Source organism: Diadema antillarum, unplaced genomic scaffold (assembly GCF_040938485.1).
Source record: "Diadema antillarum isolate AM-2024a unplaced genomic scaffold, OU_Dant_1.0 scf00000111, whole genome shotgun sequence".
In the NCBI taxonomy this organism is placed as follows: domain Eukaryota; kingdom Metazoa; phylum Echinodermata; class Echinoidea; order Diadematoida; family Diadematidae; genus Diadema; species Diadema antillarum.
Genome location: NW_027271000.1, coordinates 135533 through 148902, shown reverse-complemented (window position 1 = coordinate 148902; position 13370 = coordinate 135533). Strand labels below are relative to the sequence as shown.

The following is a 13370-nucleotide window of genomic DNA, read 5'->3' as shown; positions in this document are numbered from 1 at the left end:
ATGCCTCCAAAGAAGCCAGTGACGAAAGCTGGTGCGAAACCAGCTGCCAAGCCCACCACTTCCAGGGCTGGAACAACTGCAAAGAAGCCAGCAGCTCCTGCAGGCAAAGGTATGGACCTCTCGCACTACTTGCACGGTGGGCTTCTTAACTTTTTAGTTCTTATCTGACGTTGGGATAATGGTTAGCCTCCCCCGTTTAATAGCGTTTAAATTTAATTAAAATACATGTCCCAACGTTAGAAACGAAACCCACCGTGAAGAGACAGATACCGGCCATAATCACTCAGTCTAGATGCCAAGCATGTCAACATGACAAGGGAGCTATACTAGGTATATTATAACGCCACGGTTAGGCCTAAAATTTACACGACTTTTCTAGTAATTGATGAAGACACTTCTTCAATAAGTTCTTCTCTGTTTGTTTTTTCTTCTCCACTTTCTACATCTCATATTTGAACTGTATTATACCATTTCTTCTCTTCTTCCGTCTAATGTGTATCATCCCCTTTCTGTCTTCGTCATCTTTTCGTGCTTTATTTTTTCTTAAAATCTGACTTCTGATGGATCTCCTTCCCTCCTTCCTTCCTAAGCTGGAGCTGGTGCAAAGAAACCGGGCCCTGCTCCAAAGGGTGGCAAGGAAGCAGGAGGCAAGTCGGCTGCAAAGAAAGCCGCTGCAGCCCCCGCTAAGCCCAAAGCACCGAGCAAGGAGGACCTGGCCGCCGTACAGATCCAGAAATGGGTGCGCCGGTTCCTCGCCAAATGTCAGCTGAGGAAACTGCGGAAGGAGAAGGAGGACTATGAGGAGATGGTGGAGAAACTGGAGAAAGAGGTGAGAACAGGAGTTGTGGCAACCCAGGGCCAGCTTATCCAAACATTTCAGATATGCACTTTGATTCCATGGTTTCAAACTCTTGTATTTTAGTCCACATCATAATAATATTGTATCCCCTGTCTCACTTTCACTTTGTAACAAAAATTAAAAGCCTACCAACCCCCCACCCCAAGAAAAAAAACAAAAACTTTCTGAAGTTTTGACATCATCTGGAATGTTTCCAACCAGGACGATATTTCCAACCTGTTTTTATGTGCAGCAATATTTAAACAACCAAGAAGCAAGGTATTGCATCAAAGTCTACTGTACTTTTAATTTACCAATTTGGCAAGATATATTGAGCATGGCCCTTTTCATGAATCTGAAAGGATATGAATCGCAAAGAAGACATGTTACTGTATAGATCCTTCATTGATAAACCTTTCAGGTTCAATCTAAACAGTGTCGCATGGGGGGAAAGGAGGAGAAACTTGGCTGAGGAAAGTCCACCAGTTTCAAGAAATAATCAAGGTTACCCATTAATAATTGCACTCTAAACAGTTTGATGTCTTGATAAATCCATACCTTATGCGACATCATTTTATTTTTGGAATCTTCATAGGATGCATGACAAGTGTGTACAAAGGATATAACTATGAGGCATTTTCACCTCTGTGTTTACTTTAATACAATCATCAGGCTTTCCTTGCGATAGTCAGGAAAGAACAAGAGAGGGCAGAGGAGGAGCACCGAAAGGAGATGGAGATGAGGCAAAGGAAGAAACAAGAGAAGACCTGGCAAAAGACAATGCTTGAGGCCGCGTTCGACGGAAACTTGGATGAACTCTTAACTGTCCTCAAAGAGGTCAGTCAGTGATGGTATTCCGTGTGGTAGCCAAGATACTCTAGTAACTCCCAACCTTTACACATGACCACCCTGAGTGAAATCACATCTCACATTGTATCTAGTAATAACTTGTATACTCTGAAGACCTTGTACATTACTGTGGTGAACTGCCATCTTATCTTGGTATGGTGATGCTCATGATAAACTCTGTATAGTGCAGCTGTGTCTTCATTGATAACTCAAGATAGAGATGCTATATGTTAGCAAAGGACAAAAAGAAAATTATAAATAATCACAAGGTAGCTGAAAAACAGTTCAAGCTGTTTTTTGTTTGTTTTTAAGTTTCATGTTAAGTGATTTTAAGTGATTCTCAGAAATTAGATGCTTTGCAGCCAAAGTTATAAAAGAACTTTAAAAAAAATCTTCATTTGGAAAGCATATTGCATGGATTGATTTACACAATCTGAAATGCGGGCCAAGTATGGCATACAAATAACCAATACAAGAAACGTACCAGTGCAAATTGAGAAAGGAGATATAAAATGAGAAAGAAAAAATCATGTGATGGTTAACCCCGTAAACATAGATATGCAAATCCCCTTTGTGTTGTAATCTAGGACTAAGGCCTTCATACGGTTGTACTCCCATGATTAGGTGGACGCACGAGACAATTCTGACGGAGTTGGCACAGATGAGGCAGGGCGGGCAATCAGAGCGCGTCACCAGCTGGCCATGGTGAACTGTGAAGACGCCAATAATAACACACCCCTGTCGGAAGCAGCCAGCGGCGGCGCTGCGGATGTGATTCAGATGCTGCTTGACCGTGGGGCAGACATTAACATGAGGGGTCAGTTTGAGAGGACTCCTCTGTACAGGTATGCAGTGGTCAGGATGACCGCTCATGGCTTGATCTTGCTTGCAGCACATTTAGTCAGGTCGCTTAACGTCGCATTTTGAGATTTTTTTCAAATTTTAAATTTTTTCGCAAAGTTTGCGAAAGTTTCATACCCACGAAATTTTCTGCAAAATGGAATTCAGCATTTATACCATGAAAATAACAATTTTCCAGAGAGCTCCTACTATAATATTTATCAATGAGTACAGTAGGTCCTGAGGCCAGAGGGGTCATCTCTCCGAACTTGGTGCTTTCATTTGCTGTGTAATGGTAATTTCACTATTAAGCGACCTGACTAATTAAGAGATCTTCTTTTATAGGTACAATAACCTATTGTGCCCAATCAATATACACAACTTTGGCTCAATTCTGCAAATTTGATGAAGTACATGTACATACAATGCCTATAGAATGCTGTCTTTCATTGTGCTGTACTGCACACTAGAGCTCTGTTATGACTCTTTCCTCATGGAATGGTTACAGGACTGGTTATGGGCTGTGGGACTTTGCATCATGCCACTGCGATTTAGCAGACAACCTAATTTGTGATTTTCTGTCCAAATAAACTTTGTGTTGACCATTAGCATTCTCTTTCTTCTCACCTAGGATATAGCACAATGTTCCTGGTTGATACTGTTTGCTGATTATTGCTAGTTACCTGGGGCAAACCACAAGGAGTTGGCATCATTCGCCCATCTTCAGGTGTGGGTATGTGGGGTGGGTTCTCACAGGGTTATCACCCTGTTGTTGTTTTTTTGCAATGAATGAATAAAAGTGGGATCTTTTACCATCTATCCGAGGGGGTTCCATGACATTTGCTCCCATGAAATTTCTGCATGCTAAGGCAATCATAAATTCTACCCACAAACATAACCCTAACCCTAATCCTAATCCTCATATCAAACTAAACTAGGGCCCTATACCTAACCTAACCCGAAGTCCTTGGAGGAAATAAGACCGGAGCAATTGTTGCAGGAGCAAATGTTGTGTCACCATCTGAGGGACAGAGTGTCTTTACCTCTTGCTAGATGGGATGGCATGATTACACAGAACGTTGCTCATCTAGCTTTGGTGGGAATCGAACTTGAGCCATTTAACCCGTTGAGGACTAGTCCTGAGTAAACTCGGGCATGTGTGTATGGGAAATGCGTGTTGTGGCAAAATCAGTCCATCCTCAATGGGTTAATTGTAAGGCATACAAACTGCTGACTGAGCCACGTCACCACCTAGCTGTGACACAATTGAAACAAAAGCAACAAGTGAGTGAAACTTTTTTTAGACCCAGTAGCATGGGGATTCGTAAGTGGCCCAATTCATTTGCTGTCCACCAGGGTACATTGAAAAACCATGAATAACACCAATCAGTGACTATGTGCATCGAAGCATACGCTCATTGGGGATAGTGGACTCTAGTAGAAATTCTTCAGCTGTGTGTCCGTACACAGAGATCAGTGATGATGCTGTACACAATTCATTACAGGGATTTTCAACTATATCCGAACCTGGCCAGCCTTTCCACTCCACAAATCCTCATGTTACTGGGTCAAAAATGAAGCCAGACAAGCTTTGAAAAAGTTCTTGCAATTATCATGCATGACAGTCAACTAAATCATCACTTTTTTTTTTATAGAGCTGCCTTTGCTGGTCACCTGGAGGCCGTCCAGACGTTATTGCAAAATGGGGCGGATCCTCGTCTCTATGCCAACGACGGTGCCACACCCGAGCAGGTGGCCTCCCAGGATGCGGTGAGGGAGGTGCTGGCATCGTGGGACGTCGCCATGACAGAATCCCTCCTGAGTCGCATAGAGGAGGTCAAGGAGAAGCGTAGACAGGAGGAGCAGAGGAGGCACGAGGCCGAGATGTCCAAGTGAGTTTTAACTTTGACTTTGGTGACCTTTGACCCAGTCAAATCTTTTGTATCTCTAATGAGATTGGAGTTAATTACCTTCAACTGCACCATGATTTACTAGCGCATGAGCTCATCTCGCGGGAGGGTTTTCTTTGCCAACTGGCATGGATGGCTGAAAACTAAGAGCCAATTGATAAAGGTCACCTAATTCCCCTTACTCCTATTTTCTCACCATGTTGATTATGGTCTTTCTTTCGGAATATGACATTGCTACACCTGAGTAGGTTGGCTAGCTTTGTACAATTGGATCACATTTGCAGGGTTACTCTAAGAGCTGTTATTTTAGCGTACAGATATTTTCGCATACAGTATGAGGAGGTCACAGACATTTTTACAAGATGTTGCTTTTGTGATTTGACACCCTGATTTGACAATTGCTGCTGCTAACGCATCTGCTTCTTGTATTAAAGACTTGTGTTTCATATTCCCCACCTCCCCCCCCCCCCCCCCCCCCACTAGACTCGAAAACCAGCTGGCTGAAGTTCAGAAGATGTATGACGCAACACAGAAACAGCTCAACAAGGCATATTGCGAACTGAACAAGAGAATAGAGGAGCACGACAAGTGCATGCTGACAGGATTCAAGACTGACATCACTCTGCAGGTAAGAAGTATTGATAGGTAGACAAAAGAAGGGAGTGTTTCACTTAGAATTTAATTGATCTTAAAAGTTAAGAACTTAGAATTATGGTATCCCACTTGTTTCCTTGTTCAGTTTTGATTAATGTTTTCAGGATCAACTGCGATTTGTTTTGAAAATTTAAAAACAAATTCCTTTGTCACTTGTTTTAGCTATCTTAGTGGCTATGTGAAAAAGTCCTCAAACTTACCATTTTCATTAGGAAGTTACCATTGACGACACGCACAGCATACCATAATTTTTATTTGATTGTAACTTTTAAGATCAACTTGAATTCATTGTGAATCACCCCACGGAATAATTTACATAATATGGAAGAGATCATAATCATTTAGTCGTGCTGCAAGACTTCAAAGTAAAGTCAAAACACACCCACACTCGTACATGGGAAGGATGTGTAAATGTGTTGACAGCAGACACTAAGGCCCGAATTCATGAAGGTGGTACAATTAAAACCATGGTTCGAACCATGGACAATTTGTATGGAGCGCCAAGTGTCACATGGCCTACTTGTATTTTGTTACGAAATCAGTCATTTCGTTACGAAATGATCATAGCAACACAATGATTTTGCCGAACAAACATTGTATGCACACTGAGATATTGAACCCCTTGAGGGAATAAAGAGAAAAAGGAAATTATTTATAAATGCCTGCTGATTTCTGTGATGATATAAAATGCCAATCTGAGGGGTAATTAGTATCAGTATTTTTCTAATTTCTGTAAAACTTCATTTTTGTTTAAATCTTATACTGTACTGCACCTCTCTAGTGTGTGCATGATGCAGAGAAGGACCTTGAAGTGGCCAAGATCAATGCAGAAGAAGCTCGGCAGAAAGTCACAAAGCTGAAGCTGCAGATGAGGGAACAAGAGAGGGCAGCAACAGGTATGTGGGTTTTCTTTCTCTACACTATGCATGTTTTACTTTTTTACCTCCACCAAGGAAGGAGGTTATGTTTTCATTGGCGTAGGTTTGTTGGTTTGTTTGTATGTTTATTTGTTTGTTTGTTTGTTTGTTTGTCTGTGTGCAAAATAACTCAAAATGCAACGAGGGCGCTGGGGGAGGGGGGCATGTACAACAGCACATTCAGCAATATCATTGTGGAAAGCGTACTTAAAAGGACAAGTTCACCTTCATAAACATAAGGATTGAGAGAATGCAGCAATATTAGTAGAATACATTAGTGAAAGTTTGAGGAAAATTGGACAATCGATGCAAAAGTTATGAATTTTTAAAATTTTTGTGTTGGAACACTGGATGAGGAGACTACTAAGGCTCGTGATGTCATATGAGTACTGGGTACAACAGTATAAAGAAAATATAAAGAAAATTCAACATATTTTCACTTTTTTCGCATAATAAAAGAGAACTTGACTTGCCTCTTTCTAAAGGCAATGGGAATAATATTACCCATAACATATGTCAGTAATGAGTCAAGGGAATGTGTACTTTTTTCAAAAGATGAAATTTTGTGAAATTCTCTTTATATTTTCCTTATATTGTTGAACGCATGTGACATCATACACTGCAGTAGTCTTCTCATCTAGCGGTGACTGCACAAAAACTTCAACAATTCATAACTTTTGAACAGATTGTCCGATTTTCCTCAAACTTTCAATGATGTGTTCTACAAATATAGCTACATTTTTTTCAATCCTTATGTTAATGAAGGTGAACTTGTCCTTTGAAAAACATCAAGTCAAATGGACAGTACACTTTTCTTACCAATTTAGACCAGGAATTACAGTGTATTCTTTGATTATATACCCTGATAGAAATTTAACCATAAAGTAACATATATGTTCCCACGTCAATCTGTATATCTTTATCAATGTTATCAATATTATAATTATCATTATCGTTGTAAAAATAGTAATAACACGATTATTATAGCAACACATTCAACGATAAGATTATATGAAGTGTACCTACGTATGAAAATCAAATTGACACACGTTTTCCCCACAAATTTAGACAAATTATAGTTTATTCTTCGAATATATATCTTGATTATTCATTGTGTAACCCTAAAGTAACTGATATAGTCTCCTGTCAATTTTATATCACAATTATTATCATCATAATAGTATTATTATTATTTTCACCATCATTATCATCATCATTAACTTCGCCTTTTCTGTCCCCTTGCAGGAGATAGTGCTGACATTGGTGTCAAGGTGAACTTCAAGGAGCTTAGTGACGTGCTGCTTAGAGACGTGGGTGGGAAGATTAAGGCTGATGGGCGATGGCCTCTCCTCTTTGACGAGTCGGGGCGGGCGTCGACCTTCCTCCGCTACCAGGATACCAACTTCATCAACGCTCTCAATCCAAACCACATGCAACCGGAGGTCATCCGGAAGGCGATCCTAGGGGCCATAAGGTTAGACTGTGAACATTTCTTGTCTCCCTATTTCTCTCTCTAGCTTTTCTAGGAAAGGTATATGATCAGGGTCCCGTTTCATAAAACTTGTTGTCAGTGACAACTGCCACATTTCTATAACAAATTTGGTCTTAGCCAATCAGATGCAAGGATTTCAGTAGCTTATAACAATGATAGCAACTTGTCACTGATAACAAATTTTATGAAAAGGGGCCCTAGTTCCATGATATGTACTCCTACGACAATTATTCCCATGAAATATCTGCACACTAATCCAAATATAAATTTTACCCACAAACAGAACCCTTACCCTAATCCTAATCCTCACATCAAACTAAGCCTACAACCCTATCACAACCCTAACCCTAAGTGTAAGTCCTTAAAGAAAAGACGACCGGGGCAATTGTGACGGGAGCAAATGTTGTGTCACCATGATGATGGCAGAGACACACAGTAAGTTGACCTGGGGCCCGTTTCATAAAACTTGTCATTAGTGACAAGTTGTCATAGATGTCACAAGCTACTGAAATCCTTGCATCTGATTGGCTGAGAGCAAATTTGTCATAGAAATGTGTCAGTTGTCACTGATGACAAGTTTTATGAAACGGGCCCCCGATGTTGACAAAATCCCTCTTGTAGTTATTGTTTCAGAATAGCCAGTCTTCGAAGGTAAAATTACCTCATTTCAAACAATTAGCATGCTTAAGGTTAGGACTTGTAGATATCTTCAAAGGAGAAAAAAGAAATATAGTGAGAGATGGACAAACGGACATGGGGAAATGCTATTTTTATGCCTCCGCAACGAAGTGGCCGGAGGCATTATGTTTTCGGGTCGTCCGTCCGTCCGTCCGTCCGTCCGTACGTCCGTCTGTCCATGCTAACGAGAGTATGCTTGTGTGGCTAGGAGAACAATAGTGCACAATAGATGGCCTTTATTCCGTCAGGCTTGTGTGGCTAAAATTTTTGCTTGTGTGTCTATTTTAACAAAAGGGAGAACAAAGGGGTAGACACACAAGTATATCACTGTAAGGTCGTGCGTCCGTACGTCCGTACGTCCGTCCGTACGTCCGTCCGTCCCGTTTTGTTTTTGTTGATATCTCAAGAAGCGTGTGGTGGTTTTACATCAAACTTGGTATGAGGGTATATCCTTGGGGGATAATACTTTGTGTGGATTTTAGGGTCACAGGGTCAAAGGTCAAAGGTCATGGGTTATTTTGTGAATTTTTTTTTTAAATTTCATGTTTTTCTCCATATCTCGCAAATGGTTCAAGATATCTTCATGGAACTTATGCTTGTACCGATGGGCAGTGATTATCTAGGGAAGTTGGGGGTCATGGGTCAAAGGTCAGGGGGTCAAAGGTCAAGGTCAACTCCTCAAAATATCACTACTTTCCTTAAAATGCAATATGCCTGAAGGTTTTTTTTTAGAACTTGATGTATGGCATGTATTACCCAATATATATTTTTAGGGAAGTTTCTTGCCAAAAGGTCAAAGGTCAAAAGGTAAAAGGTCAAGTGAAAGCGCTAAATTGCACTTTTTCCTCCATATCTCGAAAGTAACTCAAGGTATCATCATGAAACTTACATATTTATGCATGTTCAACCTAACAGTGATTCTCTTTGGAACTGTGAGGTCAAAGGTCAAAGGCCACGTTTAGATAATGCTATTTTCCCATTTGATACTGAAATTATACTTTTTCTCAATACCTTTAAAATTACTCAATGCATAAACTTATAAAAGGGTCAAAAGTCAAGTAAAAATCATCAGTTCCCCAAATACCTGCACTCTGACATTTTAATCATTCATCCAATTGAACCTAGTTCTAGGAAAGTGAACATTCAGCACATTTGTGTCAAACCTGTCATTTTAATATTTTGCCAATTGTGTGAAACTGTCATCACACATTGTCAAGACATTGTACTATAGACCTATTAGGAGAACCATGCATTATGGCGGAGGCATATCAGTAGCCGTAGCGATATATCTAGTTTGTTTAGATTTCAACGTGTGACTGCAATACGTAGATCATTTATTACCTCTGTCAAGGAAGAAGGAAGTTATGTGATCATCGGCGTTGGTTTGTCTGTTTGCAAAATAACTCAAAAAGTTGAGAACAGATTTGAATGAAACTTGCAGGAAAAGTTGATAATGCCACAAGGAACAGATAGATAAATTTTGGTAATGATCCGGGAATATGTATGGATCTTTAAAGTATTTTTTATCTATTGGCATATAAGGCCAATGAACTCTGAAGTTTACCGGTAATCACTTTTGTCATTGAAATCCGTTTTAAACACCTCCTACAATTGCAGACTTTGTCATACTCCTTTGTCTTTGATTTCTAGCATTAGTTAACGTATGGAAAGCTCTCTGTAAGATATTTGTCTCAAACTTCTGTAAATTTTAGTGATTCTTTATACATGTATGTTTGTATTTCCTAAATTTCAATGGCTTTCTTATGTGATTGTCCTGTCCTTGTCTCTTTCCATTGTGTTAGGTATGGAAAGCCATTTGTGCTTGACTTTCTGGAGGTTGACATGTTTGAGACGTGTGTCTCAATATTTGATGAAGTTCACCAAGGCCTTCTGGAGGATATTCTCAACAAAAGCATTTTGGAAAAGGAAAAGTAAGTATTGTTGTACATAGTGCCTGACCTGTGATAATATTCATTCAGTAAAATGTAGAAATGGGATGTATGAAAGAGCAAAATAAAAAACAAAATGTGACCATGCATCACAAAACAAACAAAAAGGTGCACCCCTTGATTTTACATGAGGACTCATAAAAGTTGAAAGGGGTCAACTGAGTCAATATTGAGTTTTTCATATTTTCTGAAAGAGCTATCCTTCTACATTATTCTTTATTCAGATCATAACATTGATGAAAAAGTGTATTTTCAGCAATTTTTCTACAACCCTTTTATGGGGGAGAATAGAAAGATCCGGTTTGTCTTAGAGTCCCCTTTTCATTTCTTGAAATGCTTTATACACTGTTCACTTTCAAGTCTAATAACTTTTGAAAGGATAACTGTACTGCTTTGAAAGTTGGCATTAATCATGGACAGCATGTGTTGATAGAACAAGCTTAGTTTCAGCTTAAGCTGATAATCCCTTCATTGTTGTTGTTGGGGTGGTTTACATCCTGTGTTTTGTCCCTTTCATTGCACAGCTAGCACGGCTTGGTAAAGATTAAGTGCTTGAATAGACCCTGAACTTCAGAGCCTCTTTTCTCAGTTCACACTTCTCCAGAGTGTGTGCTTTCTTTCCAATATTTAGATAGGTTAGGGGAGTCCATTTGAATTGAGTTATACATCATTTTAAAGTTTAGAGTCTGCTCTTTAAGAATCTGCCCTTCACTAAAAATCCATGGCTGGCGATTTTATGTTGGTTTTGTGATGCATGGTCACAAATATAAACCATGAATGAATGAGTGGAAGAATGAATAAATGATGGGAGGGGACGAAGACACTATTTAATAATGAATAAGCAAATACATGATATATGGAATTATAACTAACAGAGTGAGTAATCTCTGAATTAATGATGCATAATAGGTGTTTGAAGAACTGCTGAATAAATGAATATATGACTGACTTGTTTTGATAGATCAGTGATTTGTGGCTGTCATGATTAGTATTGAAAATTAGAAACCTTCTTGCTTCTGGTAATTGGTATTAAAGGAATATGCACAAATAGTGGACAGCAGAAAAAAAGAGAAAAGAAATTCATGTTTCCTTTCCACACATGTTTGATATCAGGAACGCATTGGCAGGTGTAATCAAGAACATGAAATTGTTGGTACTTGTAATAGATTGCAATTTTTAAGCAGTGTAAAAGGGGAAAAAAATTGTGAATAAACTTACAAGCAGAAAAGAGCTCCAACCTGTGATGCTAGCTGTATTGCATGTATCAACATTTGTGTTGATATTAGATGCTCAAACTGTTTCATATGTTCTCTTTTCAGTGTATTTCATTTGTAGAAAACCTAAATATTGGAATACAGTGGAGCCTTGTTATGTAGAGGTCAGATGATTAAACATAACCCTCGTATAACAGGGTGTTTTTGCTGGTCCAAACTGTTTCCATGACACATATTTTGTTTTCTTTGTTTGTGTACTCTAATACACCAAGAAGCGTGATACAACAAGGTATAAACTGTCATCGTATATAGGCCTTTGTTATGACGAGGTTCCGCTGTAAATCGCCATGCTTAGTCTGTCACTGAATAGATGAATGTTGCCAAATCATGTCTTCCTTGTCAAAAATGAATTTTCTCACTGTATTTTAATTTTTTCCCCTCAGATACATGTATCTTGTGAAGGACAGTGATGGTGAAGACTACAACAGAAATAAATTCATGCAGCATCGGGTGCAGAACTTTGTCATGTACCTCGTAACCAAAATCGAACTTGACGAGAATATCATGGAGAAGTTCTATGTCCTGCAGGTGGTTCTCAGCCAGTAGTCTCTAGGGCGCCATCTATGGTTACTTACGAAATAATGGATAGAGCACTCATGAACACTGATCTCCGTGCATGTGATTGCTGCAGAGACTCCAACTCTTCCGTTTTCGACGGGAGATCTCCCGCCGAAAGCCCATTTTTGCAAATCTCCCGTCCTCCCGCTTGAGAGTTAATTTCCCCCGCCCTGGCTCCGTGTCTCCCGCTGGAAAGGATTTCTTACTTATTGCCGTAGTATGTTGAAAAATAAGACCTAGATAGCACGAGAGAGCATCTAGAAACCTAGAGCTGGACCCCAGCCGCAAGGAACTTCGCGCTCGCGCACATCAACTTGGAATCTCCCGGTTTCTAGGGGTTTCAGGCGGGAGAATCTCCAGATCAGAAGGTGCTTGGGGTTGGAGTCTCTGTTGCTGTGTACATGAAAGATTTCCCAGAGAGGGGGATGAACTTAATTAAATGCTCTGCAAATCAAGCTCTCATTGGCTTGAATAAAGGGAGCAAAGTCAAATATATTTGACTATTGAATGTTTCATGAAATTGGGGCAAGATTGTAAAGGATAATAATGAGATTCAAAAGTTTTACATGTTTTCACTGTAGATTGATGCTAATTGGTTGAGGTGATGATGTCATTATGAGACAGGTTTCCCAATTACTTGAACATTTTAGTCTTTACTAAATTTCCTCTTGAAATGAAACATTGAGAAAGAAAAAATTGTAACCTTAGCACAAAATGTTGTGATTGTTTTTAATGATTATTAAGCACCCACTACAAACTCCCCTATAAAAAATGTTAACTGAGTGGTCACCTTTGCCAGGTTTGAGGGTGTCACACCTGTACATGAATCTGTTTATTATAGGAAGGAAACGGGGACAATAATACACCTTTGACTGACCTCAATTTGACTCTTGGGCACACATTTTCTGAAAGCAGGGAACAAAAGCGTGACTCCATGGCCAGTAGCAAGCAGTGATGAAGTGATTTGACCATCAAAGCTCTCTAATAAACAGATATCTTCATCTGCAATTGCACTTTAAGATGTATTACAAGCTAATTAAGATACTCGTACATGTTCATGTACATGCATTTTGGTTGTAGCCAAGTGTACTGTTATCCTTAAAGCTGTTTGGTCATCATGCTTTTGTGTTGAAATGAGCCGACCCAGCACATAAACTAAAGAGGCAACATGACGCAAATCTCTCGTTTGAAGAGGCTACACCCCCATAAATAATGCCAATGTATATCTTGGCAATCAATGACTTAAAAACCAAAGATATAAAACACCTGTTTCTTGACCCTAGCCTAATCTAAGCATCAGACAGCGCCACAGGGGGGGGGGGGGGGGGGGGGGGGGGGGGGGGCACCGCGAGAGGAGGAGATTGTTTTGGTTTTGGCATGGGCTATGTAGCTCCATGGTGCGTGTGTGTGT

General features: G+C 39.8%; 1 protein-coding gene across 1 annotated transcript; it reads left to right on the top strand.

Annotated features, from left to right (window-relative positions):
- On the top strand, positions 1 to 11947 carry LOC139719498 (IQ motif and ankyrin repeat domain-containing protein 1-like). The gene is made up of 10 exons (XM_071630916.1): positions 1 to 109; positions 591 to 829; positions 1511 to 1675; positions 2312 to 2532; positions 4183 to 4419; positions 4921 to 5065; positions 5873 to 5991; positions 7261 to 7482; positions 9981 to 10109; positions 11785 to 11947. Exons 1-10 carry the CDS (start codon positions 1 to 3, stop codon positions 11945 to 11947), a joined length of 1749 nt encoding a protein of 582 aa, XP_071487017.1.
- Positions 11948 to 13370: the final 1423 nt, after the last annotated feature.